This window comes from Mangifera indica, chromosome 12 (assembly GCF_011075055.1).
Source record: "Mangifera indica cultivar Alphonso chromosome 12, CATAS_Mindica_2.1, whole genome shotgun sequence".
Taxonomy (NCBI): Eukaryota; Viridiplantae; Streptophyta; class Magnoliopsida; order Sapindales; family Anacardiaceae; genus Mangifera; species Mangifera indica.
In genome coordinates this window covers 7,296,787-7,324,238 of record NC_058148.1, presented here as the reverse complement: position 1 = coordinate 7,324,238, position 27,452 = coordinate 7,296,787, and the positions used below count along the sequence as shown (strand labels likewise).

At 35.3% G+C, this 27,452-nt stretch overlaps 2 protein-coding genes across 2 annotated transcripts; one reads left to right on the top strand and one right to left on the bottom strand.

Moving 5' to 3' along the window:
- The first annotated feature begins 2,197 nt into the window (after positions 1-2,197).
- LOC123192225 (nudix hydrolase 16, mitochondrial-like) lies at positions 2,198-8,306 on the top strand. The gene is made up of 4 exons (XM_044604703.1): positions 2,198-2,613; positions 4,368-4,479; positions 4,780-4,863; positions 7,630-8,306. Exons 1-4 carry the CDS (start codon positions 2,543-2,545, stop codon positions 7,885-7,887), a joined length of 525 nt encoding a protein of 174 aa, XP_044460638.1. The 5' UTR covers positions 2,198-2,542; the 3' UTR covers positions 7,888-8,306.
- A 1,746-nt stretch (positions 8,307-10,052) lies between these two features.
- Positions 10,053-27,172, bottom strand: LOC123230372 (E3 ubiquitin-protein ligase KEG-like). Its single transcript, XM_044656561.1, has 16 exons — positions 26,164-27,172; positions 23,860-24,222; positions 23,529-23,759; positions 23,144-23,269; positions 22,712-23,048; positions 22,479-22,636; positions 21,984-22,141; positions 19,423-19,541; positions 19,145-19,279; positions 17,783-17,907; positions 16,646-16,750; positions 16,302-16,535; positions 12,996-13,329; positions 12,703-12,891; positions 12,292-12,597; positions 10,053-11,995 (listed from the first exon to the last, which is right to left on the bottom strand). Exons 1-16 carry the CDS (start codon positions 26,970-26,972, stop codon positions 10,757-10,759), a joined length of 4,968 nt encoding a protein of 1,655 aa, XP_044512496.1. The 5' UTR covers positions 26,973-27,172; the 3' UTR covers positions 10,053-10,756.
- Positions 27,173-27,452: the final 280 nt, after the last annotated feature.

The window sequence follows — 27,452 nt, the reverse complement described above, 5'->3', positions numbered from 1 at the left end:
TGAAGTAATGATTTGGATATTTAATTATACATATTTTATTTTATATTACAGGAAAATGTGCTTAATTAATTTCATATATTTTTGCTTAATTAATTTCATTCTAATAAAAAAGGCACTCTTTTGTAATTTCATAAAATTTATTTATTGATTATTAGAATTATTAATAATGCACCATTGAAGAGTGTATATTCATAAAATATTGAGAAATTAAAATTTATTGACTTGGGTATGGGGAGGGGATTTTTCCCCTTGGGGACGGGGACGGGGACGGGGAGGGGATGAGGAGGGGATTTTTCCCCGCGGGGATGGGGAGGGGATAAGGAGGGGATTTTTCCCCGCGGGGACGGGGAGGAGATTTTCCTTCGCGGGAAGGAGACGGGGATTCTTTGTTATCCCCGTAACGGAGACAGGCCGAGGATGAGGATTGATATCCCCTATGGGGACGGGGACGGGGACGGGGATTGATATCCCCTCCCCGCCCCTCCCCGTTGCCATCCCTAGGTCATACCATTGCTTGTAAATTACCTAATTGATCATTATATGTAATTTGTATAGTTAGTCCTTACTGAAAAACAAAAAAAATCTTTTTAATAATACTTCAGTCAATTTAACTAAAAGAGAATATAACCCTACACAACTATTCTTACCAAATAAAATCCAAAACTTTCATTCACAAAAATCATGTGATTTTGACATATCTTATAATATTTCAACTTTTAATTTATACATCAAAACCATATTAGGGAACATATCACATGGGATAAGAAATTTAGATGAGAAAAGGATAATTTCTCACCCAAGTTTTGTTGAAATAATAAATATATACTCATAATAGATGAAAAATTCAAATATCCACTTAAGTTTTAATCTATTAGGATGTACTCATAAATTTTCTGTTAGAGTTAAAGGATAAATTTGTTATTTTATTAATAATATTAAAATAATTAAAATTATATCTCATTTTCTCCTCATTAGTTTGAAAAGCTAATTTTTCCCTTAAGATTAGGTTTTAAAAAATTCACTTTTCTCCCTAGAGTTTCGATTTTCTAGTGAAACTTCTCCCTCTCCAGCAACTGACACTGTTTGACCATTTCTCTCACTTCTTCAAGCCTCATCTTCGTCAAAGAAACTAAGTCGTTGTTTGGACAAAAACAAATAATTTTTCGATTGAAATCAATGATCATGTCTGGAACCAAGGGCTAGGAGAAGACCAAAAGGCCATGAAAACACGGCGGTTGTAGCTGATTCAATGGAACACGATGAAAATGTGATGAAAACATGACAGTCTTCAATTTGTCCTCAATTCATCTTCAACTGTTCATCGGCCAAAGCTTCTTCCTATGTCATCGGAGTTGTCGACAATGGCAAAGGGAGAAGGGAGGACAGAGATGGTGGCTATCGACGGTGGAGTTATGGAGAAAAGAAAACCTAGAGATTTGAAGGTGAAAAAGTCACCTTTTAAAGTTGAGATTTGAGGATGAAAGTCTATTTTTAAAACCTGGAGGGAAAAATAAGATTAATTTATATATTTTTTAATAATATTATTAAAATAATAATTTCACCTTTATATTTAACTACAATTTTAACGAAAATTTAGGGATAAGTGGGTGTTTGGATTTTTGAACTCTTGTGAGTATGTCTGGCCTTTTCATGAAACATTGGGTGGGAAATATTCCTTTGGCCAATTTAGATATTATATTAGAACAATATGTTATCCTGTATTTAACGCTTTTTCAACCAAAAAAAAAAATCACCCAACAGTATGAATTTAAATACTATACAATATAAAAATAAAATAAGTACTAAAATAATTATATTGTTATGCACGGTGGATTTTTCTATCCCATATTTTTTACTTTGGCCAAAAGAGAATGGAAAGACATTAAATGCGTTAGAAACTTAGATTGGAAGAAACCATTTTTATTGGTTGGAAGGGCGGCAAATTTTCTATAAATACCCCCCTCTCTCCTCATGAAATTCATTCACTTCTTGCTTTCTTCTTGCTTCTTTCTTATTTTTGCCGTGACTTTACCTTAATAAAATCATAATTTTCTTTTGACAATTCAATCACTTTGCCCTGTTTTTTCATTATATTTATAACATATATATATATATATATATATATATATATATATATATAATACAAAATTTAAAAAAAATAAAATGACGGAAAAGTAGGGATAAAATGTGGTGGTCCACAATAAACATATCGGCTTGGCGGTTAATGTTAAAACGTCATATTTAGAAAACAACGAAAAAAAGAGGGGCGGAAAGTGGGAGCCCACAAGTTGACCCACAACGCTCGTGAGTTTGACTGATCCGCTCAATGCGCTTTGCTTTGCTTAGCTTAGTTTTGGTTTCTTTGTAAATCCATCCCCGTTCATTCTGTAAACTCAACCATCCCTTGGATGATGCTCATCCTCACCGTCCATCTTTCTCCCTTTACTGCTCCATTCTCTGATTTCAAAATGCACCCTTCGCCAATCCCTATTTTTTTCTCTTAGTTTTTGTTTTTTTCTTTTAACCAAACTCCCTCTCTATTATGTCTGATTTGGTCGCCCGTACTGGTCGCCATCAGCAACGTTACGACCAGGGGTGTCGTCTTATCGCCGGGTACGTATTTTAATTTTTTTTATTGCTATTTGCAATGTGGCAATTGGGTATGAATGGAAATTTTCAATTTTGTATTGATTATATCAATGAGGTGATTTTAGCAAATGGGTATTTTTTTTTAAATAGATTTGTGTTTAATTCTGATTATTTTGGTTGAAATGTTGATGCAAATTTGATTTATGCCGTTTTTCGTAGAATGGTGTTAGTTTTTTGGTGGTGAATTGTGATCATTTTTGCTTTGGCATGTGTATTTGAAGTGGGTTTGAGAATGGGGTTGCGGAGTTCTCTTGTGTTATGAGGAAAAGTTAATGAATTGTTATGATTTCTTTTCGTCATTGCAATTTGGCAATTTAATATGAATTCAAATTTTTAATTTTGTATTCATTGTTTGAATTTTGAGGTGATTTGAGCAAGTGGTTATGTTTTGTTTTTACAAATAGATTTATTGGGTAATTTTGATTAATTTGGTTGATATATTAATGCCAAATTGATTTATGCTATTTTTCGAGAATATTGTTAGTTTTTTGGTGATGTTCTGTGATGGTTTTTGATCTTGCATGTGTTTCTGAAGTGGGTTTGAGAATGGGGTCGTGGAGTACTTTTATGTCACAAGTAAAAGTTGATGCAATGGATTTTTCTGAAAAATGGGACAATTTGTATGAAGTTAGTTCCTAATTTTGTTTTGATGGTTTGCATGTTGAGGTGATTTTAGTGATTTTTCAATAGATTTGTGCGAGGTTTTTTATGACTTTGGTTAAAGGGTTATGTGGGGTGACATACAAATTTGATTTTTTATTATTATTATTATTTTTTATGGTGTTTGGGTGATCATTTTTGCCCTTGCATGTGTACATGAAGTTGATAAAGTGGATGGTTGCGGGAATGGGAATGGATATGGGTGATAATTGGGAGGGTCTTGGTGGAGAAATGTAGTTTTAGAATATGAGTTCGTGATAATGACTCTTTGGTGTCTTGACATAATAGTTCTGAAATGGTTAAATGACATAGTAGGCTATTCTTTCAGGATGACTTAGGGAGGCTCTACCTTGATTGTAGGTGTTGATGATTTTTTGAAGGTGTTTATTTAGCATGGCAGATTGGTGATTTACAAATATTTTGGCACTGTATATGGGCTCATTGAATTTTTTTTTTTTTAATTGTATGATATTTGTAGTTTGGTTTATCATAGAGCACCATGGTTTGGCCTTTAGGAATATGTAGGCACCGGTTGTAAAATTTGTATTTTGCCTGCATACTCTTGTGCACAATGAAAGAATTCGTTTTGTTTTCCAATTTGTTATGGATAGAAATTTCAGTATGTGATTTGTAGAAAATGAATTATATACAGAATTATATAATAGAGAAATTGAAGTATGCAATACTTTTTTTTTGGTAGCATGTTTGAGTTGGTGTGGTTGAAAATTTTTTAAGGTTGAAATGCATCCAACTTTTATCCTGGCTTGAATTCTACTGAAATGGTCTTGAATATAGATGAGAGATGCCTTTCCTTCCATTGTGAAGTGATATACAAAATAAGTTGCTACTTGTATGAAACTCTTTTTCATCTATGCCATACAGGTTATCTGAGCAAGCTTATTTTTTATTTCTTTGACCCAGAAGGTCATTCATTCTAATTTATCTGAGGAATATCATGTTAAAAACCAAAATATAGTTTGTGAATGTGTTATGTTTGCTGCATCAAAATATTACCAAACAGATCTGTAGACGCTAATCTTTCTGAATTTTTTCAACAGGTGTATCCCATTTAGGTATAGAAATGCTGAGTGTGGCAATGATGATTCCGAGGAAATTGTTGAGGTGCTTATGATTAACTCAGCTAGTGGACCCGGTCTCTTGTTTCCAAAGGTATCATTGTATTTTCTTTCCTTTTCTATTTTTTTTACCGTGTTTCAGTATTAGATTGGAAGTACATGTAGGTAAGTATAAAATATGAAACAACAAGAAATATGAGAATAAGGCAACCGGTGTTGCGAACCAGACTACAATTGAAATTGTTACAAGATTATCTTGATTAACTTATTGGTGAAACAATTTGTAAGTCTCTAAGAGGGTAATTAAATAGAAGGTTTAGTTGTTTTTTTAAAACTATTTAGGAATTAGGAGGATAATAAACCTGAAATTTCCATTAAAAAACTCTTTATACAGGGAGGCTGGGAGAATGATGAAACAGTTCAGGAGGCTGCAGAAAGGGAAGCTGTTGAAGAAGCTGGAGTTCGAGGGCGACTAATGGTGAAATCCTACTTCCCTTGTATGCATTCTCTCTTTTTTTTTCATTGCACGTTAGTTTTTTCAATTTTGGAGTTTATTTGTAGTGAAAAAGAAAAAGGTGTCGGGGATGTATTAATTACTTTTTCAGAGTCAGATCTATGTTGTACTGATTCATGCTTAACATGGTGACTGTAAGTGGCACAAAGATATGGTGTTTTTTCTAATGTGGTCAGGCTGTATATATTTGTACTGTGTTTTGTGAATCATTATAAATGAATTTTGTTTAGTTTCTAATTTAAAGAAAAAAAATAGGAACATTTATACTCTGAAGAAGTGAATGAAGAAAAAGGCACTTTTTTGAACTTTGATGACCCAGAAAATTAAGCCTAATTATCTGACAATGACAGAATTCCTTTCTCTCAGTGTACAAAAATAGCCATTATTACACGACCCCAGTGCCTACAACACAAAGGCTTTTATGCTTCCCCCAAAACCATTAGGTCTTTTAACCATAACAAAGTAGCTAGATTGGGGCAGCATGATAGAAATTCTAAAAGCTGAAAATAATTAGAAGAAAATGTATAAAGTAATGGGCAGCACAAGAGAATTCAATCAATGCTCTCACGTTCCCTCTTGTACATAAGCATTATTGAGGATTTAAGCACATCCTTTAGAATGGTGTCATTAGTGTTGATCTTTCCTTTGCAGTTGTCTTAGAAAAAAATTCATCCTACAAGAAATTTTATGCTTCCATAACATCTTTTAGGCATCAAGTGAAGAGATGTTGTAGTCATAAACCAACTAACAGAAAAAGACTTTACTGAGAAATTTCCTAATTTCTAAAGTGTCGCTGTCTTTTATCCTCTACTTTATTGAGCAAGACTCCTTCTGTGCATCATTCAAATTCCTGGTTAATTTAAGATCCTGATAGAAAGTTCTGCTTGGTTGGCAACCTATGCAGGTGCCTCCCGTATCCATTTGTCTTCTCAAAATACAATTTGATTCCCTTTTCCAGTAACTAGTAGTACATGAAATGAGAACAAGCCTTAACCTTGATAAGAAAAGTTTTATGCGTATGGCATGACTTTGGGTGTTGCTACCATTCTTGTGGAGTCCAGACTTCAAATAATGACTCACTATAGAGAGGTGTTCTCCAAAGGAACCTCCATCACTTCTAGCAATGTCTTGTCCCTGAAAACGAAATTATCCACACTGAGCCCTTTTATGAACACCTTGAGTAACCACTTTCTGTTTCTTTTCCCAACTCCTTCCATACAAGGTCTTGTATGACATTGCTCAACCTCTTTATCAAATTGATGGGAATACATGTAGGGAGAGGAATTAAGTGGGAAAGACCAGATTAGAGATATCGCAAGCTAGCGAGTCTCCCACCTTTAGGGAAACAATTTTCTCCAACCTTCGGATATCTTCTCAAGCTAATCCCTGAATAGACACCAAAAACTTTGTTTGAAATCTTAGTAGGTCCAAATTGGACAAAAATTCTACGTAGGTCTGAATGTACAAGTCTGAGTAAAGGAAAACAAACACACTAAATATCAAACAGTATGAAGTTAAATTGAAAAGTATTATAATATCTATTGGACTGAAAAAATTAGCCTTTAGACATGAAAGCAAACAGCATATAACATCCATAGAAGCTGCCCAAATCAATCTGGCACCTCTTTGGTCAATCTCTCACCTCATAGCTCACTCTAGAAGCTGCCCAAATCAATTTGCTCTGTTGAAAGTTTAACATTGTAAAATAAACATATTGCCTTTTTAGATGATTAAATCTCAATATCACTCACTGGTATTAATGTGATGGTTTAGCTTAGATTATCCCTGAATAGATTATCATGTTATCAACTTCATTTCTTGCTATAACAACCTCTACTAAGTTTACTTAACTGAATCTTCCACCTGGCTAAAAGAATCCACCGATCAAAGTGAACAAATGGAGAAAGTGCATCTCCCTCACCTAAGTCCCTTTTTCACTTGACTTTCCATTCAAGAAAGTGGAGTAATTGGCAGTTTATCATCCATAATCCATTTGCATAAAGCTCTTAACTTCATTGACAAAGTCTAGAAATTCCCAATTTAAATAATTGTCTGCTTCTAGATGTCTGACTTAAACACTAAATCTTCTTACTGCTTTTTTTGGGTCCTCAACAAATACCACTGGCAATTAATCCAGCATCAAACATTTTTTTACACTTAACAAAGAGTCTTGTGCTGTCAAAATTTTTTAAATCTTTTCTGTGCTCAACGCCATTGCTTTTGCTAACACCTTATAAAGAGTCGTCAGTGGGCTCCTGGGTCAGTATGGAATTTTATGAATCAGTGTTTATAAGACACAATTGTACAATGATACCAAATGGTTCCTCTAATTTTGCACTATTAATTATTTCCTTGGGTACTTATTAAAATGGAAAAATAAAAACTTTCTTTTCTTTTTCTTTCTCCCCTTGGTGTGGTCAAATTCTCTGCTTATTTTGATATTTAGTGTTGTAATGCAGCTTGTACCTATGGATGATAGCATCACATATGTAGTACCCACACCTGTCTCCAGCAGGTTTTGTCTGACAGTGTGACAACATCCTAAACATGATACATATGCTCAAGTAGACTGTTGATGCAAAACCTGATTTAGATATTTCTAATGTACATGACATTTCTTTAATACGTGTTTAGCATTTTCCTCATCATTTTCATCATTGAATTTTTGACTTAGGTGCTGGGATATCTTAGTGTTACCCATTTCCTGCCAACTTTGTGTAATTATTTCAGGAATTTCTTGGGCATTATCACTTTCGGAGTAAAACACAAGAAGATGAATTTTGCCCAGAAGGTTTATGTAAAGCTGCAATGTTTGCTTTGCTGGTGACAGAGGAGCTCAAGTCATGGCCAGAGCAAAGCACACGGACAAGAAGTTGGCTTACTATACCTGTAGCCATTGAGAATTGCCGGCATCCATGGATGAGAGAAGCTCTCGAGGATGGGTTCTGCAAGTGGCATGCGAACAAGATGAACGATGCAAATGGATGATGTTGATAAGATGGGAAGTGTAAAGGGATATCATCATGATCAAAATTAATTTGTGAAGTGTGCACAGTAGGTGCATTATCACTAGCATTTATCTAAACTTTTAGGCAGTCTTCTTTCTTTAATTGATTGGTCATCGGTGACATAAGAGTTGCAATGACATTGTTGTTCAGGATGATAAGGTTTCTGTTTTTTGGTTTTTTTTATTTTTGGTATGTCTTGGGATCATCCTCTTGTTACTAAAATCTCAGAGGAAATAACTTAAGAGGGCTATTTTCAATTTTTATCATATTTATTTCTAGCCTTCTAAGTGCTAAGTAATGTATAATTTTCTTACAAATTTGGCCCATTTATGTGCCTCATTTTCCATTATTAACCATTGAAGAAGTGAAAATAGGAATAAAAGGAAATTTGATATATCATATCAGATATTGTTGGTACCATTGTGCTAATGTTCTGACCTATGTATCTAACATTTTACTTGATTTGCACGGTGTTTCCTTTTTTTTTTTTTTGCAGTAAAACTAGAGCTTGAGGACCAAACTATTTGTTTCTCATTTTTTGGCTCTTATCTCATTACTATGCGTTGCTGCGTTTTGATTTTGCTGCTTAGCCTTTGAAATAACTCAAAAAAATCACTCTCAGTCTCTCATCTAGAGTATCGAAATTAGAGAGGTGATGAGAGCTTGTTGAAGTGGCTTCTATGGGTTTGAAAGCTTGTTTGATATCAATGGCCAAATATATTATCGTAAAGGGTTATTGCAGGTGGGATTTGCTTTAAATTCTTTACCAAGGCCATATATATTGTATGACTGATTTGGTTCATTTCCCTAAGATGGTGCATAATTTTCCTATCAGTGCCCACTAGTTTAAAAAGTATCACCAATTCAACCTCAAATTATCAACAATCTCATCAATTTAACCTCCAAAAAAACATATTAACCTTTTAATATTATTGACATCAATAAAATTATGCTAACACTATTAGTTCTTAATTTGTATATATAAATGATATATTATCATATGATTGGATAATTTAAAATTAAAGATAAAATAAACTATAACTTTAAGATAACGTATCATTTATATATTTAAATTATGTTTTTAAAATATACATATATAGTATTGTTCATCATAATCCTATTTTCTAAGTAAAAGGATACACGGAAAAAAACAAAAGTCAAACAGTTTTGTGCACAAAAGAGAGAAGTGATGAAAGAAATCAAAGGTTAGAGGTTTGAATTGTCAGGTCTTTATGTATGTGAATTGGTTAATATGAGAATTACTTCCAGTTGGTTATTTTATTTCCCCGACCCCCCAAAAAAAAAAAAAAATAGTGTGACTCCTATTTCAGGGACTTATGGGTTTTTTGATTTTAGATGGACACAGGTGTTCATTTGTATACAGTAAAATATTTATCAACTTAACCCAATCCAAATTCAATAAAAATATGCAGATTTAAACAAAATAACATCCAAGACACATCCTCTGAATAACCAGCCATACTCATCCAAATTTAATTTTAATTACCTTTACACCATCCAGTGCCAAAATTAGTGGAACACATGGTTGTAAATTTCACACCCACTATCATTAAGACTTGCATATGACTAGAATTGTTATTTTAAGGCCAAAAGACTTATTCTCACCCAAGGTTTGATGTATTTTCCAACTCTCACTTATAAAGTTTCGGATATCTAAATACCCATCATTCTATTAAAGTTCTCTATTAGGGTAAAAGACTTACATATGACCTTCATCAACATTTCTATTATGGACAAAGATCTCTTATTTTGAGTAAATTTAGAGTAATATCACATACAAATAAATAATATAAACTTATTTTTACAACCAAATATATTAATATTTAATTGAATGATTTTGAAACGAAAGAAAAAATAAATAATCATATAAACTAAATTTTAAGTTGTTATATCAATTTATACAAATTCAATTTTTAAGAATCTGAGAACATTTATGCATCTGTATGGCATTTATCTACAATTCAGGTTTATTTATCTAATATATTCCTATTCTAAAACAACTAGCCACAAATTTTTACAAGTTCATTTCTGGACTTTGATTAAAAGAAGATCGCGATTAGCCATGGACAACCAAATTGATTATCAAACTCATTTCTAGGAGCAAATACATGTACCAAGGGAATATTAAACCGAATCAACTCAAACATTAACATAAATTGAATAATTTCAACAACAAATTATCTACATATATGAAAAGCTATATATCACACAATATAAAGGGGCAATAAAGCACCTCATGTTCAATGAATTCATACCAATCTACTGACTCAGCTTCCTCTCAGAACTTGATGGAAAAAAGCTATTTCGAGTTTGGGTTTGCCGACGCCAGATGTCTACAGTATTGGCAACCCTGAAATAGCAACAAACCTTTTACAGGAAAGATTTGAAGCAAACGTTGAGAATACATGACAGATCTGAATTGAGGGTTACAAAAACCAATTGTGATAACTCAGAAGGTTATAATGTTCGATTTGTACAAAATAAATATAAACAGCCATATATAAACCTCAAAAGCTCAATGTCTAACCAGGACCATCTGTGAGATACAATGGCCAACAGCTATCTTCTACCTGGCTGCTCTTGTATGTCCTATAATTAACAGTAAGGCAAACCAATATATCCACCATGTGCTCTGTATCCATCTATCTGTAATTCTGTACTTCCATTCATATTGACAATATAAATTCCCTTGTAGCTGCCTCACTGCATGTTGTTTTCAATAAAAGTTGATCATGCGATGCAGTGGAATTGCCCCCACCCAACTCTATTGAACTGGAACACTGGTTCTTATAGCTTTCGTGTCATAGTACAAGAAATGTTGAAAGCAGTCATGAAGCGCCTGTCCTATCAAATGAGCTTTCATCAAGAACAATATCAGCTGGATCACCAATCCATGGTCTCCCTTCCCTCCACTGAAACCTAATCCTTAACTTACCATTTGCATCTACCCCAACCACCTGTCCCCTGCTTGCATGAGTCTCCATTCCCCAACCCCATCGCGGAGTCACTAACCCTTCTCTTATCCGCACTTTGTCCCCCACATTGAATGGCCGAAACCGTTCCATTTCCCATGCTTTGCAGATCCACAGTCTCTCCATGAAGCAGAACGCCACCCATAGTTCCCCATTTTCCATTCGATGCACCACTCCAATGCTTGTATGAGTTACCTCCCCCCATTGGTAAGTGGGGGTTGTAACAGATGCTTTAACTTTAACCCAATCTCCAATTTTGATTTCCTCTTCCTCTACCACCTCCACCTCTGCTGGATCAAGCATCCAAGTTTTGGAGCCTGCTGGAGTATATATTCTCAGCTTGCCGTCAGCATCAATTGCAGATATTGTGCCAATGCTAGCATGACTATGGCCTGACCATCCAAATCTTGGGTGTTTCACACAGAGTTTAACGCTTACCCTTTGCCCAATCATCAACCTCTGCACTCTTTCAAGATGGGCTGTGGGGCCCACCCACCTTTCTTGCTCTCCACAGAATCCAACAAAAGTGCTTCCATCCCAATCATCTTCTTGATACCCAATTCCTTGTACAATACCAATATTACCAGGTCCGACAGATTTCCACTGATTGGCAGTTTCTCTCACTCTCACCCATTCTTCGACTTCAAATGTCTGCTCTATTTCAAGATCAACAGGATCTCCTCTCCACAACCCTGGCAAACCAAAGAAGGCTACTCTTACTTCTCCATCAGCATGAACACTGGTAATAATCCCATGTGAGTCTGGTTGAGCCCCTCTCCAACCCCACCTTGGCTCACCCAATCCAGTTCGAAATCGGACATGCTGCCCAACTTTGAAGGGTGGAACCTTCTCAACATCTGTGTAATGAGTAATCCACTTCCCTTTACGAAAACAGCAAGCCAACTCTAGATAACCAGTTTCTTGAACACTATGCACAACAGCTAAACTTTCCTTCCCTATAGTGTTCCAATCATAACTTGGTCTAGTACCTAGGCTTGGTTTTGAACGTACCCAATCACCAACTTCAAATCCTGAAAGCCGTTCAGCATCTCCAGGAGAAACTCTCCACAAGCTGAGCCTGCCAGTAACTCTTACCTACAAAGAAATAACCAAAAAGCTACTGATCTAAAATAGACGGGTTTCATAAAATCTACACAGAATACACACCAACACACATTCTACTCCTAGGTCCACAAGTTTCCAGTTTCACAGCACCTATTTAATTATATTGTTAGAGCTTAATATTGCAAACAATTCATTCACGGTGAGTTCCAGCATAAATCATTAACAAGCTAGTGTAAAAATTCACAGAGAGAAAATGAATCAGGAACTAACACCCTGAGGCTTGTAAACATGCACGAGGTCGTAGACTCATAGATAAGTATGCTTACATTTAAAGCTCCATCCATGTCAATCCTGTCAATTTTCCCAACAGTTGCAGGAGTTTCATTTGACCATCCAAGCCGGGGCTGAGTGACAGATGGCACAACATGAATCTCTTGTCCAACTTCAAAAGCAGGTACTTTCTCCAAATCTGTTATTGAGCAACTAAAAGGCTTGCTCCTGAAGCAGAAAGCAACACCAATATCACCATCATCCTCCAAGCTATGAACTATTCCAATGCTGTTACGTGTTATGTCATCCCATCCATATATGGGGGAAGATACAGATGCTTTTACTCTTACCCAATCCCCAACCTATTATGAATGAACAGACAGATTTATATAGAAGCCAAATTAATAAAATACTACCTAAGATCTTCCTAAGCTGACATATAAAAAAAAGAAATTGTCATAAATTACCTTGAAATCCTCAACCTTCTCCATGTCAGAAGGATCAGCCTGCCACGGTATTGGTCGATTTGGAATTTCAATTATCAGCAGACCATCATTCTCTATCTCACTAATCCTTCCAACACTGTGATGGGTCTCACCGCCCCAGGCATATCTAGGCTCTGCAACAGATCGCTTCACGCATACTCTGTCACCAATCTGGGGAAAAAAAAAAAAACAGATTAAACTTTCTTTAAACAAACAAAAATAAATAAATGGGCAATGTATTACCCATGGAAGCAAACAAGAAAATTCTCCCATACCCTAAAAGGGGCAACTGGCTCCACCTCTTCTGGTTCACAATGCCATGGATTTGGAAGATAGCTCAATTCTAACAACAGACTACTATCTGGTCTCACACAGTACACTATACCAATGCTTCCTGGGGTTACAGATCCTAATCCATGCTTCGCTGTAGTGAGTGTTGGACGTATACGAACCCAATCTCCAACCTTAAACTCTTCAACCCTTTCCATCTCTGCAGGATCAGCTTTCCATCCTCTGGATGCCCCAGGAAATCCAACACGCAGGATGCCATCATCATCAACACACAACACAGTTCCAATACTGTCACGAGATTGGCCACGCCAACCAAACCTGAAAATAAAACAGGATCAGACATCAAGTAGAAATGTAATACTTGCAAAGACAGAATAGGACAAGGTAAATAACCAAAAACCGACAATAGATATACCTTCAAATCATTTATACACAGATCTAAAACCACACAGCAACAATTTATTTAACATAAGCCAACTTAAGGATCATATAATGTTTCTATATGTTAAATCCCATGTTTGAGTGGGATGTTGCAAACATGAGCAATAATTTTAAACAAAAATATATATGTTGCAAAATAAGACTGCACCAAGAAGCAAATAAAATGCTAAAAAGATGCAAGAAATGGTGTTCAAAAGGAGAATTTGGAGATTCAAAGGGGTTACAGCAAGGTGATCCTCTTTAACATTTTTCTTGTACCTAGGTTTTAGATGTTTGTCCATTTGATAATAAGCCTCTAAAGTCTAAGCTAGCTGAAAGCATTTCAGTTGCAAGTAATGAGGTGGATTCTTCAATTCTACAACTTGTTGATGACAACCTATTACTTTTGGCTAGATTCCAGGTCTTAGGTTGACATAACCACAATCTTTAAGTTTCTCAATCAGCTGTTACAAGGTAGGAAGAAGGCTTGAAGGGTGCAAGAAAGCTCATATCTTGTTAAGAGAAGCTAACTCTAATCCAATCAATCTAATTGGGTCTGGCAACATACTTTCCAATCCATTCTATATTGTTTCCAGGAAGCAACTGAAATTGGGGGAAAATATGAAATTTTATAGAAGAGAATAATATTTACAAGCAACCACAAAAACAGAGTTCTCAACAAAAGAACAAAACCACAAGAAATAGACTTAAAACCATTCCAGCGCAAATGTTTAGCAAAGTTCAAGTTACTTGCAATATAAATTATTTTGCTTTGGCTTTCACACAATGAAAAAATTACAGGGGAGCCATAATTAAGACACATTTCAAATGTGATTGTCTACATCGAATGTCGTGTGAGAGAATTGATAATCATGTTTGTATCACTTGTTCCTGCAGAGTGACACTACCATATGTTTGTGAATTTCATCAGGCAGCAAAAATCAGCCTTGTGTAGTTTTTTTATTCAGAACATTTTCAAGCTTTTGGTAAAGTAATAAGGCCAAAAGGCTTTTAAAACTGGGCAGTATTGACAACTTTACATTGAGTCGGCAACAAAGAAAATAAAAGAAGCCTTGCTGGAGCTTTACATAGATATATTTTTTGTTCAATAAAATTTGACTTGAAGTTCAATTTAGGGATTCCATTTCTGCGGTTTTCAGGATATATCTTTGTCTTTATCCACTTAAATCAGAGAAGATGAGAAGAGTTTTGGACTACTTTCATGTATCCGCATTAAATTTCGAGCTACTTAAGAGGCAACAAATTTTTTTCCTTATAGCTTTGACAGATGTTCTGCATACTTATACTGTTATTTATTTATAAACAATCATTTAACCTTTTTTGCAAATGGCATTTTATTAGTACAATTCTTCTTTCTTACAAAAAAGTCAGAAGCACAGTATTAACAACAATAAGTCTATTTAGAAATCTATGGGACATGAAGTGTATAACATCTAAAGAATAGCATTTATATAATAGGTACCATATAAACATTACATAAATTTCAAGTATGATGCTCTTTGCAAGTACCACAAGAAAGAAGGATAATAAAAAAAGTGATTATCAGCCTAGTGACTTCGGCAAAAAAGAACTAGGATATAGCACAGGTATATCATATAAAATGTAAGTAGCTACTCCTAAAGGCCTATTGCTGTGATAGCTCGGAACAAAGCTCTTTTGAAAATTATGTCATGATATAGAACACCTATTGTTTTAAAGGGTGTCAGTACACACTTGTTATAAAATTTTCACTGATCGAAATTAAATTAGTCAATGCTTGCATGAGGGGTTAGTCAGACGGTTAGACCTAGATTGCTTCAACAAGATCTGAGGTTAGAATCCCCTCAGGGGCATGCACATCAGAAAAAGGCCATCATTTCTTGCTTCCCAAAGATTTTATGGTTCAGTGGGGGCTCCAATAGCGACCCTAGATTCATAAAGACAGTTTGGGGGACTTCTGAATTATCAAAAATGAAAAAAATACTGGCACCAGCAGCCAGGCTATCAATGCTGATCATTTTAAAAAATATTTTCCATACTAATCACGTCTATAAAGTGTAATAATGACAGAACACAAGTAACATTTTCTGTGGAAATCAGCTCACTCTCTACTGAATAATAATATACTTCTGAAATTACGTCCCCTCAAGGACAAGAATTGCAAGTAATTTTTTTCCTTTTATTTGTTGCTTTAAGAACAGAAAAAAAAATTGTATTAAAAGACAGAATAAGGTACAAAAGTGAAGCAGGGATCCACAGGAACATCAGAAACAGCCATTAAGAAGAAAAATACCATATACGTCATATCACATACAGATAATTAGAGTTTGCTATAATTGAAAATACAAAAGCAGAATGAAAGTTTCCAAAACCTGTGGAGAACCATAAATATTGCTGTTAAGTTCAAACACTGACTTCAATTAAATGTCCACAGTTATTGTAACTGTTTGTTACTTATTAAGAGTGGTTGTACCATATTATATGTAAACACTTTCAGTTAATTAAAGACTCCAACACCAATAATTTTTTCCTTCAAACTTATGAAGCTACAACATAATGACTTTGCAAACAAGACGAACAAAAAATACCCACAAGAAATTATTCTTCTTATGAAAAAACAACTGAAATGTAAGGCTCACTAATCATTTTCCAATAATAAGATCATGCCATAATATGGTTAAATCTGTAGCCTTAACATTATTATTTTTTATGTGTGAGTATTAGGCCAGATGGTTTGATCAGATTCCACAGATCTATTTAAGCAATATTAAACTTGTTAAAATGTAATTTGCATTTTCTATGAAAAGCAATAATCAAGGTAAAAATACATGAACAGAAAACCACATATTAGAAACCATATAGATCCAAACCTTGGTTCTTTGACATCTGGTTTTAGTTGGACATGCTGTCCCCTGTCCAGTGGAATCAACTTTATAACTTCATTTGCCAAAACACGAGCCTCTCCAGAACAAAATGATACCATAAGATTGTCTTTGTCAATGACACTTTGCACAAAGCCAACACTTCTAGGCTTTGCACCTTGCCACCCGTGGGTGGGAGTTGTAACATTTCTTTTAAACTTAATCCAATCCCCCACTTCAAAACTGAACAAAATTGAGAATCCAAGAGTTATGTTTTTTAATCTCAAACAAGAAACATATGAAGCTATGAAAATTTATCCAAAAGCAAGCGTCAAAATATAATGCATCCTCACATTGTAGGTGAAAGATGAACTCCCCTATTCATTAGTGCCTCCATTAGATCTTCAGAAATCCATTCCCGGGGAAGGGCCTCCAAAAAGTCACGCAATGTTTTACCGCTGTCAACAATACATGCATTAAAGCCAACTGGAAGGTAGAGCTAAATATTGCGTCTTGGAGTTAAGTAGGATCTTTTATCAATGTCTCAACAAGTAAACCACAGTAGATGAAAGGACAATCATATGCACACAGACTTCAATATTTCTAATCTAAAATGGGCCAGAGTAGTCAACTGTATCAAAAAGGCATGATGATGATTCATTATGGGTTAAAAAAAGTTTCTGGGCATCTATTTGGGGTTCCCCTTTTTCTCAATTTAGGTACATCTTATTCCTCTATTCAGCACAACTAAGAAGCAGCAGTTGTTTGTCAGGAGGAGGTTAAGTTTTTTACTTTGTGATAATACCTCTTTCAGTTTATAGATTTTTTAATTTAAAATCTTAAACACCCTTTGAGGATTTGGAGTTAGTATGTTTTTCATGTTTTTTGAGGATAAATTATTAATCCTCTTGTAAATCTCTTTACATAAGAGGTGAAGAATTGCACGCTATATTCTAGCATATTGGATTATGGATCACCGTTCAAGCTCATGTCTGTTTCATGAACATTAACAATAGATTCTCTATATCAGATCTCTAGGTTCTCTGCTCAAAGGAAAATTTAACCAGCTACATCTCATCAAAATCCAGACTCATTGTGTTATTTCTCTAACAGTTTAAATGATTGAAAACATCCCAGAATATCAAATTTTCAGAATAACTCTGTAGATGTATATATCATAATCTAGGTAATCATGATTGAGATTAAGTTTGATATTAAAATTTCAATAATAAACATACATGGTGGCAATATTTATATTCAATGATATGAAGAATGGATCATGTAGATCCAATTAAATGTCACATTTTCATGCTTTCTTACTAACACATTTTAAAGATAGAAGGTAAGTTCAATTTATTTTTCAAAGAAACAATGGCAGAGTGCTACAAATTTTAAAATAAAATTGCCAAGATTTGATATCATCAGTGACTCAACTCTAGAATCTCTACAGAGTAAACAAGACATGAAGAAAATTGATAGAAACTACTTGCCTGTGGTTCCTAGCTTCAACAGCAGCTTCTGGATTACTAAGCATAAGAATGAGCCATTCAAGGTTTTCACGTATCATTTTTGCTGCATCCGCTGCTATGTGGAAAGCATTATCACCTTCATCGTCCTGAAATGATGAGAGAAGACACTGTAAGTTGGATACAAAAAGTATCACAAAGACACAAACTTGTCAGGAGAAGCATGAGATTGCCAAATGAAGTATACACATGATAGCAAACTAATCAATATTGTCAACTGGTAATATTTTCCCTAATTGTCTTGGTGTTGGAGTTGACCAGAAGATAACCTCAGAGATAAAATTTTTGAATCATAAATTAAATATATAATTAAAAAATATAAGAATAAATTGGGAACATTGAAAAAATTGCATTTGCATAACAGGATCTATTTTCCTTGACTATTTAACCAACTAAGGAAAATTATAAATGATAAAGATGAAAGGTAAAGCATCCAAAAATTATTTCATCAGAGAAGCGACGATGCCATCTTATTTTATTTATACCCTGAAATATAATTGAGAAACCTAAAACTCCTTTAAAAAAAATTGGATGGAAGCTTTGGCCGAAGGAATATTAATACCAGATAAGTAATCCAAACAAAATATATCTGATATGTCTCTTTTCTTGGTTGTGATAACTAAAGCAATCTATTAAACTTCAAACCACCTCTTTCAACACCAAGGGGCTTCTAATTGTGGACTAGTTTAGGCAGAACAGCCAAAACTACTTATGTATCATTCCTAAAAGATAATATTTTTGCTCGAGGGAAGGGTAAAAAAGCCAACTTTAGGTTGAATAGTGAGATATTAGCCATCTTGTGGGTATGGAATGAGCAAAATTTGGGTTTTTGCCATAAAAACAAAGTTAGTAGTTTTGTGAAATTCATCTTATGCAGTTCCAAGATTCTTCTACTTTTCCTAACATGTCTTACTTGGGAGAGACTTGGGCTATTTGTTTGAAGGGTTGGTTTAATTGAGGATCTAAGTGTGTTATATGTGTATATATATTCTTTCACCATCTCTATATCAATATTTGAAACAAATATATATATATATATATATATATATATATATATATATATATATATATATATATATATATATATATTCAAAATCATTAATAAACATGAATATGTTACAAAAACATTTTGGCTTTAGAGTTTAATGAACTTTCAATAAAATAAATTATATTGTCAAGCAGACAATATAGAAGATGAAAAATCAATAACCACTCTGAGGAACTATAAAACAAATAGCAGATCTAGCATATAAATAAAGGATACCAAACATGAGTAAGTTGCATTTGCTGTAATAACAGTTTTAAATAAAAAGGGGGAAACAGAACCTGCAAATTACAATCAGCCCCAGCAGATAAGAGCAACCCGACACACAACCTTGCGCCTCTAGCCAATGCTACATGGAGGGGTATTGTATTATGCACGTTCCGGATGTTCACATCCACTCCAGCATCGAGAATAATCTATTCAACATTTCAAAAATAAACAGTTATTCAGAACAAAACACAAAAGGTTCCACAAGTTCACATCTCCATCAGATGTTCACGGGCATCACTTACCCTAGAAAGTAGTAAGAATGTAATTGTAGGGAATGTATACCACTTACTTTGACCAGCTCAACATCATTAGCCATAGCAGCAATATGCAATGCTGTCCGATTCTGGGCATCTTGGGCAGTTGGATCAGCTCCAGCAGCAAGCAATATTCGCACCAACTCTCTCCCCTCTGGACATTTATACACAAATAAGTTACACATAAAATCATCAAATTAAAGTGAAGGTATCAAAAGCATTAAAAAAATGTTGAAACAATGCAGTACAACAAATAGAATCAGAAAGTAACCGAAAACTTAAAACAGAATACACACTCAAAATAAAACCTTTACAGCAAGTTAAATAAATATGTGAGCATCCCTGGAGAGACAACAAAAGGAAAGGGAACAAAATTGCCCATAAATTATCACTTCAAAATGCTTCTGATAATTACTGCTTCCTAGAAAAAGAATTGATAATTATAATTACATTCATTTGTATACTTTTAGAAGTACCATTTGTCACACATTGCCAAATTGTCAGGTTGTTATGGTGTATATATGTGGTCAGGCACCCTTGTCTCTTTAGTTAGCTTTTGGGACTGAGTTTTACCCAAGCTAATTTATATGTATGACAACATTAGTTTACCCTCCATTTACTTTGTCCAATACAAAATAATCTTGCAAGTAATCAAAGAGTTAGGTATAAAACAAGACAGAGTAAAGGGCTAAAGAGACAACTTCTTAACCAAGACATCAACTTCATAGAACTCAAGAATTTTAAAGACTAAAATATATTAAATAAAACCGACATCTGATCGGGCATTTCCTTTCAAATACTTGAATGTTTTAAGCTTAAGGCCTTCCCAAGTAATAAAATAATGATTAGAGAAGAGGGATAGAAGCTCTATAGAGTTGCTTTTAACAAGGACTTTATAGTCTTCATCAGCATTGGAGCAATGTAGGCTCATATCTCTAATTTTATAGGATTTCTAAACCCTTGTATTTTATTTTGACTTGTAGGACACATCTTGATGGTGAATAATGCCACATGTTTACTTCAGTTGTTAAGTCACCAGTTGAACAAAACATTCAGCCGATAAGTATGGGTCTGTGTTAGGATTGGGACAATTTTCCTCAATCTATTATAAATAGGGTGTAGGTTTCAAAAGGAGGGGGGAGAAAAAATATATTTGGGTTTTGTATTTTGGACAGCCAACCTTGACTGATTCAGGAAGGTCTTTAACACATCAAATAGCCAGAAAATGGAAGGCCTCGAACTCCTTGAACTGTCTGCAATTGTTCGGTTTATCCTTGTACCCTTTTATTAATGAAATAATTTTTAGTAATTATATTTTTGTATTTTAATTTTTTGTGTTTGATGAATAGGGGCTAGTTTCCTAACAAAATGGTATCAGAGCATTAAATCCAACGGGAAAGACAAATCAACAACCGACAAAGTGAAGAGTTACCTAAATCAACGAACAGACTTGTTGTTGGAAAAGTGACTAGAAAGAAAAAGAAAAAGGAACCAGAAGAATGAGAGAAATAAGATATTTTTTATTCTAACTGTGTCAAAGAAATGGACTTTGTAAGGATGATAGTGATGCGAAATATTTACAATGACGAGAGGTATGGCAACCAATACATTTAGACAACGATTTCGATACGGCAGTTGGAGGTTATGGAGAGAAAAGCTTGCAATCGGCAATTATGCAATGGAGGAGGATGTTGAGCAACACCGATGGAGATGAAGCGCAAGTGAAAGAGGAGAGAGAAAAATAAAAAAGTAAAGTTGAAATAGCTTGCAATTATGCAGTGATTGTACGGTTCAAAAAGTTTTAAAATAAGGACAAGATTAGATAGTGGCAAGAGTGGTGAAATGAAAAGTAAAGTTGGAAGGACAATAGTGTAGAAAAAGTGGAAAGAAAAGCTGCATTTTGTAACAGCTTTCAAAAACAACTTAAAAAAAATAAAAAATCCGAAAAATGAAAAAAATAATGAAAAGAAAAAAAATTTAATATAAAAAAAAATTACCCACCTTGAGGATAAGGTCGTTTTGAAGGAGAGAAAAATGTTAGGATTGAAATACTTGTCCTAATCTATTAGGTTGTTTTGTTATAAATAAGGTGTAGGTTTTAAAATGAGGGGGAAAAAATATATTAGGATTTTATAATTTGAGCAGTCAACCTTGGCTGATTCAGGGAAGTCTCTAGCACCTTGAAAACCCCAAAAATAGAAGGCCTCGGACTCCTTAAACTATCCGAGATAGAAGGTCTCGAACTCTTCGAATTGTTCAATTTATTAATGAAATAATTTTTAGTTATTATGTTATTGTGTTTTAATTTTCTGTTTTAAATGAATAAGGGGTTGGGTTCCTAACAGTCTGACAATAGTGTTTAAGCTTTAACATGTCCCTTAATGTGCAACAAAACATCAATCAAATTAACAATAACCAAAACCACAAAAATAATTAGAATCACAAGCTGAACTTAAAATAATTTTCATACAATAGGTGATTTTGGACACAAGAACACTTCATCAATTTGACACTAATATGATATTAAGTTACCACTTGACTAAAAGCTTAAACATATATATCATAAACCTCAATCCAGTATAATTTTGAACATTACCAATTTCATGATCTTTCTTCAAAGCAGCTGCCATACATAGTGCAGTGCCAACCGAGCTAGGAATGTCAATGGCCTCAGCAATTTCTTCTGGAGAAGCAACTTCAACCCACCTTTTAACAACCATTACATTCCATGTTGCTACACACAAATGCAACGGTCTGCAACATAAAAAATAATAATAATAATAGATGTGCAGCATTAATGATACCAAGGTAAAATAATTAAACATGCATTAATTTAACTACCAATATCCAAAAAAGTAAATGCTTTAGAATAAGCAGCAACAAAGATTGGATCTGTTTTTCAATTCTTATAAGAAATCTAAGAGCCACAAAATCCTACCACCCTAGCCACACAATTCTACAATTAAAAAAAAAAAAAGGACAGAGACAAATATGAATGAAAGTGAAAGGAAAAAAAATGGAAAAGAATGATATCATGTTTCCTGATATCAATGTGAACTTATGAGAAAAGAAAGCAAAAGCATATGCTCACGTCAAATCTTTTGAGTTTAGAACAGCCATTGATCTGTAACCGCCATTTTCCAGTATAACAAGGGCACACTCTGTATATTTCTTGGCAACAGCTCTGTGAAGTACAGATTCACCCTCATCATCTACCGCATTGGGATCAGCTCCAGCCAACAACAACTCCTGAAGATTATTAGTTTATGAAATATTTAACTTTAATACAAAAATCAGCCATATCATGATGAACTGAAGACCTACCCGCATGCAATCAGGTTGACCATGGTAGGCACAAACATGAGCAACAGATGGGCCAAAGCCTCCGCGAAATCGAGATCTCACATTAGCACCTCTTTTGAGAAGAGCATAAACACATTCTGGGGATCCAGCTGCTAAAGCAAAAACAAGTGGGGGATCACCATCTTTATCCAATACATCCACGTTTGCCTCTGTGTACTCCAGTATAGCCTCAACCAAATCAGAGCTACCACGTCTACAAGCCAAGTGAAGGGCAGTTTGGCCATCAGCATTTTGTGCTTCCAAAAGTGAATACATAGAGCAGCTCGAATTTCCTGATGCATTCTTTGAGAGCAGATCTCTGCATGAACAAAGAAAAGGGAGTAAAGAAGTTAGCAACTTGAGATTCCCTAAATGAAAGTCAGTACAGTATAATCAGCACCAAATCAGACTAACTTAACACCGCTGACATCCCCTTCAGAGACAAGTCGATGTAGATGGGTGGGATTGTCCTGAAAAATCTCCAAATCACAAGGAGGAGATGACTCTGTCACATTTGATCCAGAACAGTTGGTAAGGCCACTGTAACAGAGAAAAAGGAAAATATTTACAATCATGTCAAGCAAACTATGATTAATTCTTATTTATCTTCACACACACACATGAAACAAAGCAGACATATGCATTATGTGAAAGAAATTAGCATAAGCATTAGGAGTTGATTAACAAATAATCTCAAGATTCCAATTAGACTAAGACCTTAGCTTCTATAACTAAAAGAAAACAAAGGATTTTAAGTGCATGCAAAAAAAAGTCAAATTCATCAATTGCAAGTTCTTACACATCAGGACTTGCAGGAGGACTCCGCGGAAGCTCTTGCAAATGGCGGAGAAATATTGCTAACATTGCATTGAAAGTTGGCCTTTTTGATGCCTTGAACTGCAGGCACTCACCGATCATCTTCCACAATTCCCTGGGTATTCCAACACCTACTATGCTTGCATACTGTGGGGGTAATTTTCGTGTTTTTACAACAGCCCGATAAATTTCCTCAGCACTTAAGCCAGCCCACCTGTGCAAAGAGTGTCAACTTCTATCACAATGAAATCGTATGCAAATTGCCAAAATCAGAAAGGAAGAAATATTGAAAAATATTAAGTTATTTCACATACGGGATGGAACCTGTGCACATCTCCACCAATGTGCAACCAAAACTCCAAGCATCTGATTCTGGTGATATACCTATTGCATCATCCCAAAACAAATTTAAAGACTTTTTTACGGGCTCCCATGCCTCAGGAGCTGTATAGTGTGGACTGAGCATTGTACACTCCATGCATGAATGGATCCTAGAGGAATCACACTCTGGCCGAGCTTTCCGACAAGCAGGTTTCTTGAGAATGGAAGCAAGTCCATAGTCAGAAACCACAGCTCGACCATTTACATCTAAGAGAAGATTAGATGGTTTCAGATTCATACAAACAATACCAGCTGCATGCAGTTCAGTGACACCTCGTGCAATATCAGCTCCATATCTACAATTGGAAAAAACACCATGTCACCACAAAAGCCACAGTCAGCTAATATAGAACAAGGTAATGGTTATGGTAAAGAAGCTAAACTCAACATCATCTTTAAATACTCCATCCTTGTATTCAATACATGCTTCTGAGAGTATTTATGTGCAGGAAAAAAAAGAAAGATGTATGAACTAGCCATTCAGAGAAACAAAACTTTGACATCCTCTTATCCTGAAACTTAGGAATTGTTGAGCAAAAATTGAGAAACTACCTAATACAGTAGCTCTAGCACCCAATGGATATTATGACTTCAGCTGAAGAAACATAAACATCTCAGACAATCACTGTTCTCTCATTCCACAACTCAGCCAATAAGACCAGCCCATCACATTAAAAATGTATCCCACTTTGTTCTCAACTTCCACATGACATCAAAAAAAATTTTGTTTCATGGTACTTCATTCATCATGTAAAGGAGAAGATAGGATTTCAAATTAGTTGATTAACAAAGACTTTCAACTTAACCAACTCAAACAAAACCGAAAAACAGGAGTTATTATAGCCAACACGAGCAATAGTGTAGCCACTGTAAGCTTGAGATCCAAAGGATGATTTGGTGAGAATGCAGAGCTTGAACAGATCTTTAGTGATCCAACTTGACAATCTCATGGCAACTTTAATTAAAAAATCAGCATGTGAAAACAAAAGTAGTATCATGTTTTATTTTCCTCATTTATCCTCACGCTGATAGAACAGGTATTTCAATGATTGCATATCTAATGAAGTACCAGAAGTTCAGAATCATAAAGTCCCCACCACCATATTACTCCTTGACAGAAAATCTTTCAATTAATTGGTCTCATAAATGTATTAATATTCTTAAAAATAGGTGAGATGTGAAGAATGTATGTAGTTTTCAAGGGAGATACAATAAATGTTCTACTCCACATTCTAATCCCCATTTGTATGGTATAACAGTCTTGAGTAGTGAATTTTCATCAAACAGAATATTCAACCTCCCAGACTTTTTGCCAAAATATGAACAGATGATGGATACAAAAATTATCAAAAGCTCCACTCAAATTTCTAAAATTTGCTAGAAAGTGCCCCTCAAATTCATAATAAACCTCTAAGTAAACAAGTTTTTGACAAACCACCTAATTTGGGAGACCAGAAATACTTAACCTAAAAAGGAGTTCTTCTCCTCACACCTATACTTTTTGTGATCAACTGGTAGAAGAAAGAAATATGATCACTCCTCAATGTTCTACACTATAAATATCTGTCCAAAGCACTATGAACCTCCAATAAATGAATCCTTTTTAAATAGTATTCATCCAGTGGCAGCACCATTATCATAAAACCAATTATCAAAACTGAACCCTAAATTTCCAGATCTAATCATAACATAACCAATCAATTTAAAACCACAAAGAAACCATCACTTGCACCAAGTGATCAATTAAACTAAAGACAAGGCCTCACCATGCAATCCAACACCAAATAACTCTAGAACAATGAATTAACTTTAAAATTCCCTATAAGACTTATAAGTTTCCTTCCACAGTGTACTGTCTCTACTCTAGCACAAAGCAATCACTTGATCTGCGTGTGCGACTACTTCTTGCTACCCACTTAACATAAAACCCACAAGCAATCGATCACTTCATACCAAATGTTCAATTCAAACAGCATCAAAAACATATCACAAGCTCTCAATATCAAACCTCAACAAAACCACTGTTTCCACCAAGAAATCAATTTAGACTAAATATAGAAACTTACAAACACTAGAACTAAGAATTAACTTAAAAGACCACTAAGAAGGACTTTTCGGTTTGTCAAATGCACCGCCAACTTGATGTCAAATCTATGCCTCGATACTCAAAAATACAACGGTACTATCAAAACCACAAACATTGCAGACAAAATTAAGCTAAAAGCAAAAGCAAAAACCTTAAAATTTGCTCTAAGGTAAGCCTCCCTTCATTCCCCTTCATTGCAGACTCAACAGACCCACTACACTTATCCGTCACTAGGCCCAAACACCCTTCCATCCTTAAGACCCCATGAAAAGTACAAACATTTCTACACCACATAGACGCTCTCCTCAGATTTTCCAGCTGCCCAACTACCCAATCCACCTCCATTTCTTCCCCCACCACCACTTTCTTCACCGCCACTCTATGCCTACACTTCCCATGAGCCACACCGACCCACCCAGCCCACAACTCCACCCCTGCCCTCCTCCCTTCACTTATTTTCCTCACCAATTTCACCTCCTGATGCACCCCAACCTCGATCACCGGCCAGCACGCCCCCGAACTTGACGCCTGAAACCCTTGCCCGCTCCGTCCCGAGGCCGCCACATCACAGTCGTCATAGTTCCCATCAAAATGAATATTGTTGTTACAATAATGATTACGACTATCTTTGTCGCCACCACCATCATCGTGGTCGTCGTCGTCATCATCGGAGGTCAGGTCGCTGTCGAAATTGGGGTGGGCAATACGGTGGTCGTGGTTGGCGGCGGAGAGGATGAGAGCGAGGACGGCGAAGTTCTTTCGAAGCGCGTTGACGGAGTTGCCGACGACGGAGAGCTGGCGGCAACGGGGGCAGGAGAGGGTGGTGTCGGCGGAGGCGGAAAACATTCTAGAAAGACACTCCTTACAGAAGCCGTGGCCGCATTGGAGGAGGAGTGGGACCCTCTCTTTCTCGTTGTACCGTGTTTGGCAGACAGAACAACAAGGGACTTTCATGTTCATGTCAGGCGGAAAATGAAATCGAATCGAATCCAAACGACAAGGGCTTAGAAGAAAATCTCAAGAGGGAAAAACGGTAGCTAGATCCATAGCAAGAATTAAGCGCTTTAAAGTAAGAGAGTTCAAATGGAGTAAGAAGTTAAGCGCTTTTCGGTTTTGGGTTTGGTATAGCTTTTGCTTGCTTGCTCAACTTAAGATGAAGAAAGTTAAATTATTTATATTTGTTCAATTATTATGGCAAAAGGGGGAAGGCATTTTTCAATCTCAGCCGTCCAATGTGGTTGATTTGATCTGATTCAGGTTGCTTACCTTTCTCTTACGCATCGCCCACCACCATGAGTAACTCTTTCGTGCTTTATTAGTCACTTATCAACATCAAATTCCATCTTTCTTTTGCATGTTCTAAACGCCAAAGGGCTTATCACTGTTTTCTCCCATTTTTATTCATTAATTTTGAAAATCTGAAACAACCATTATCTATTA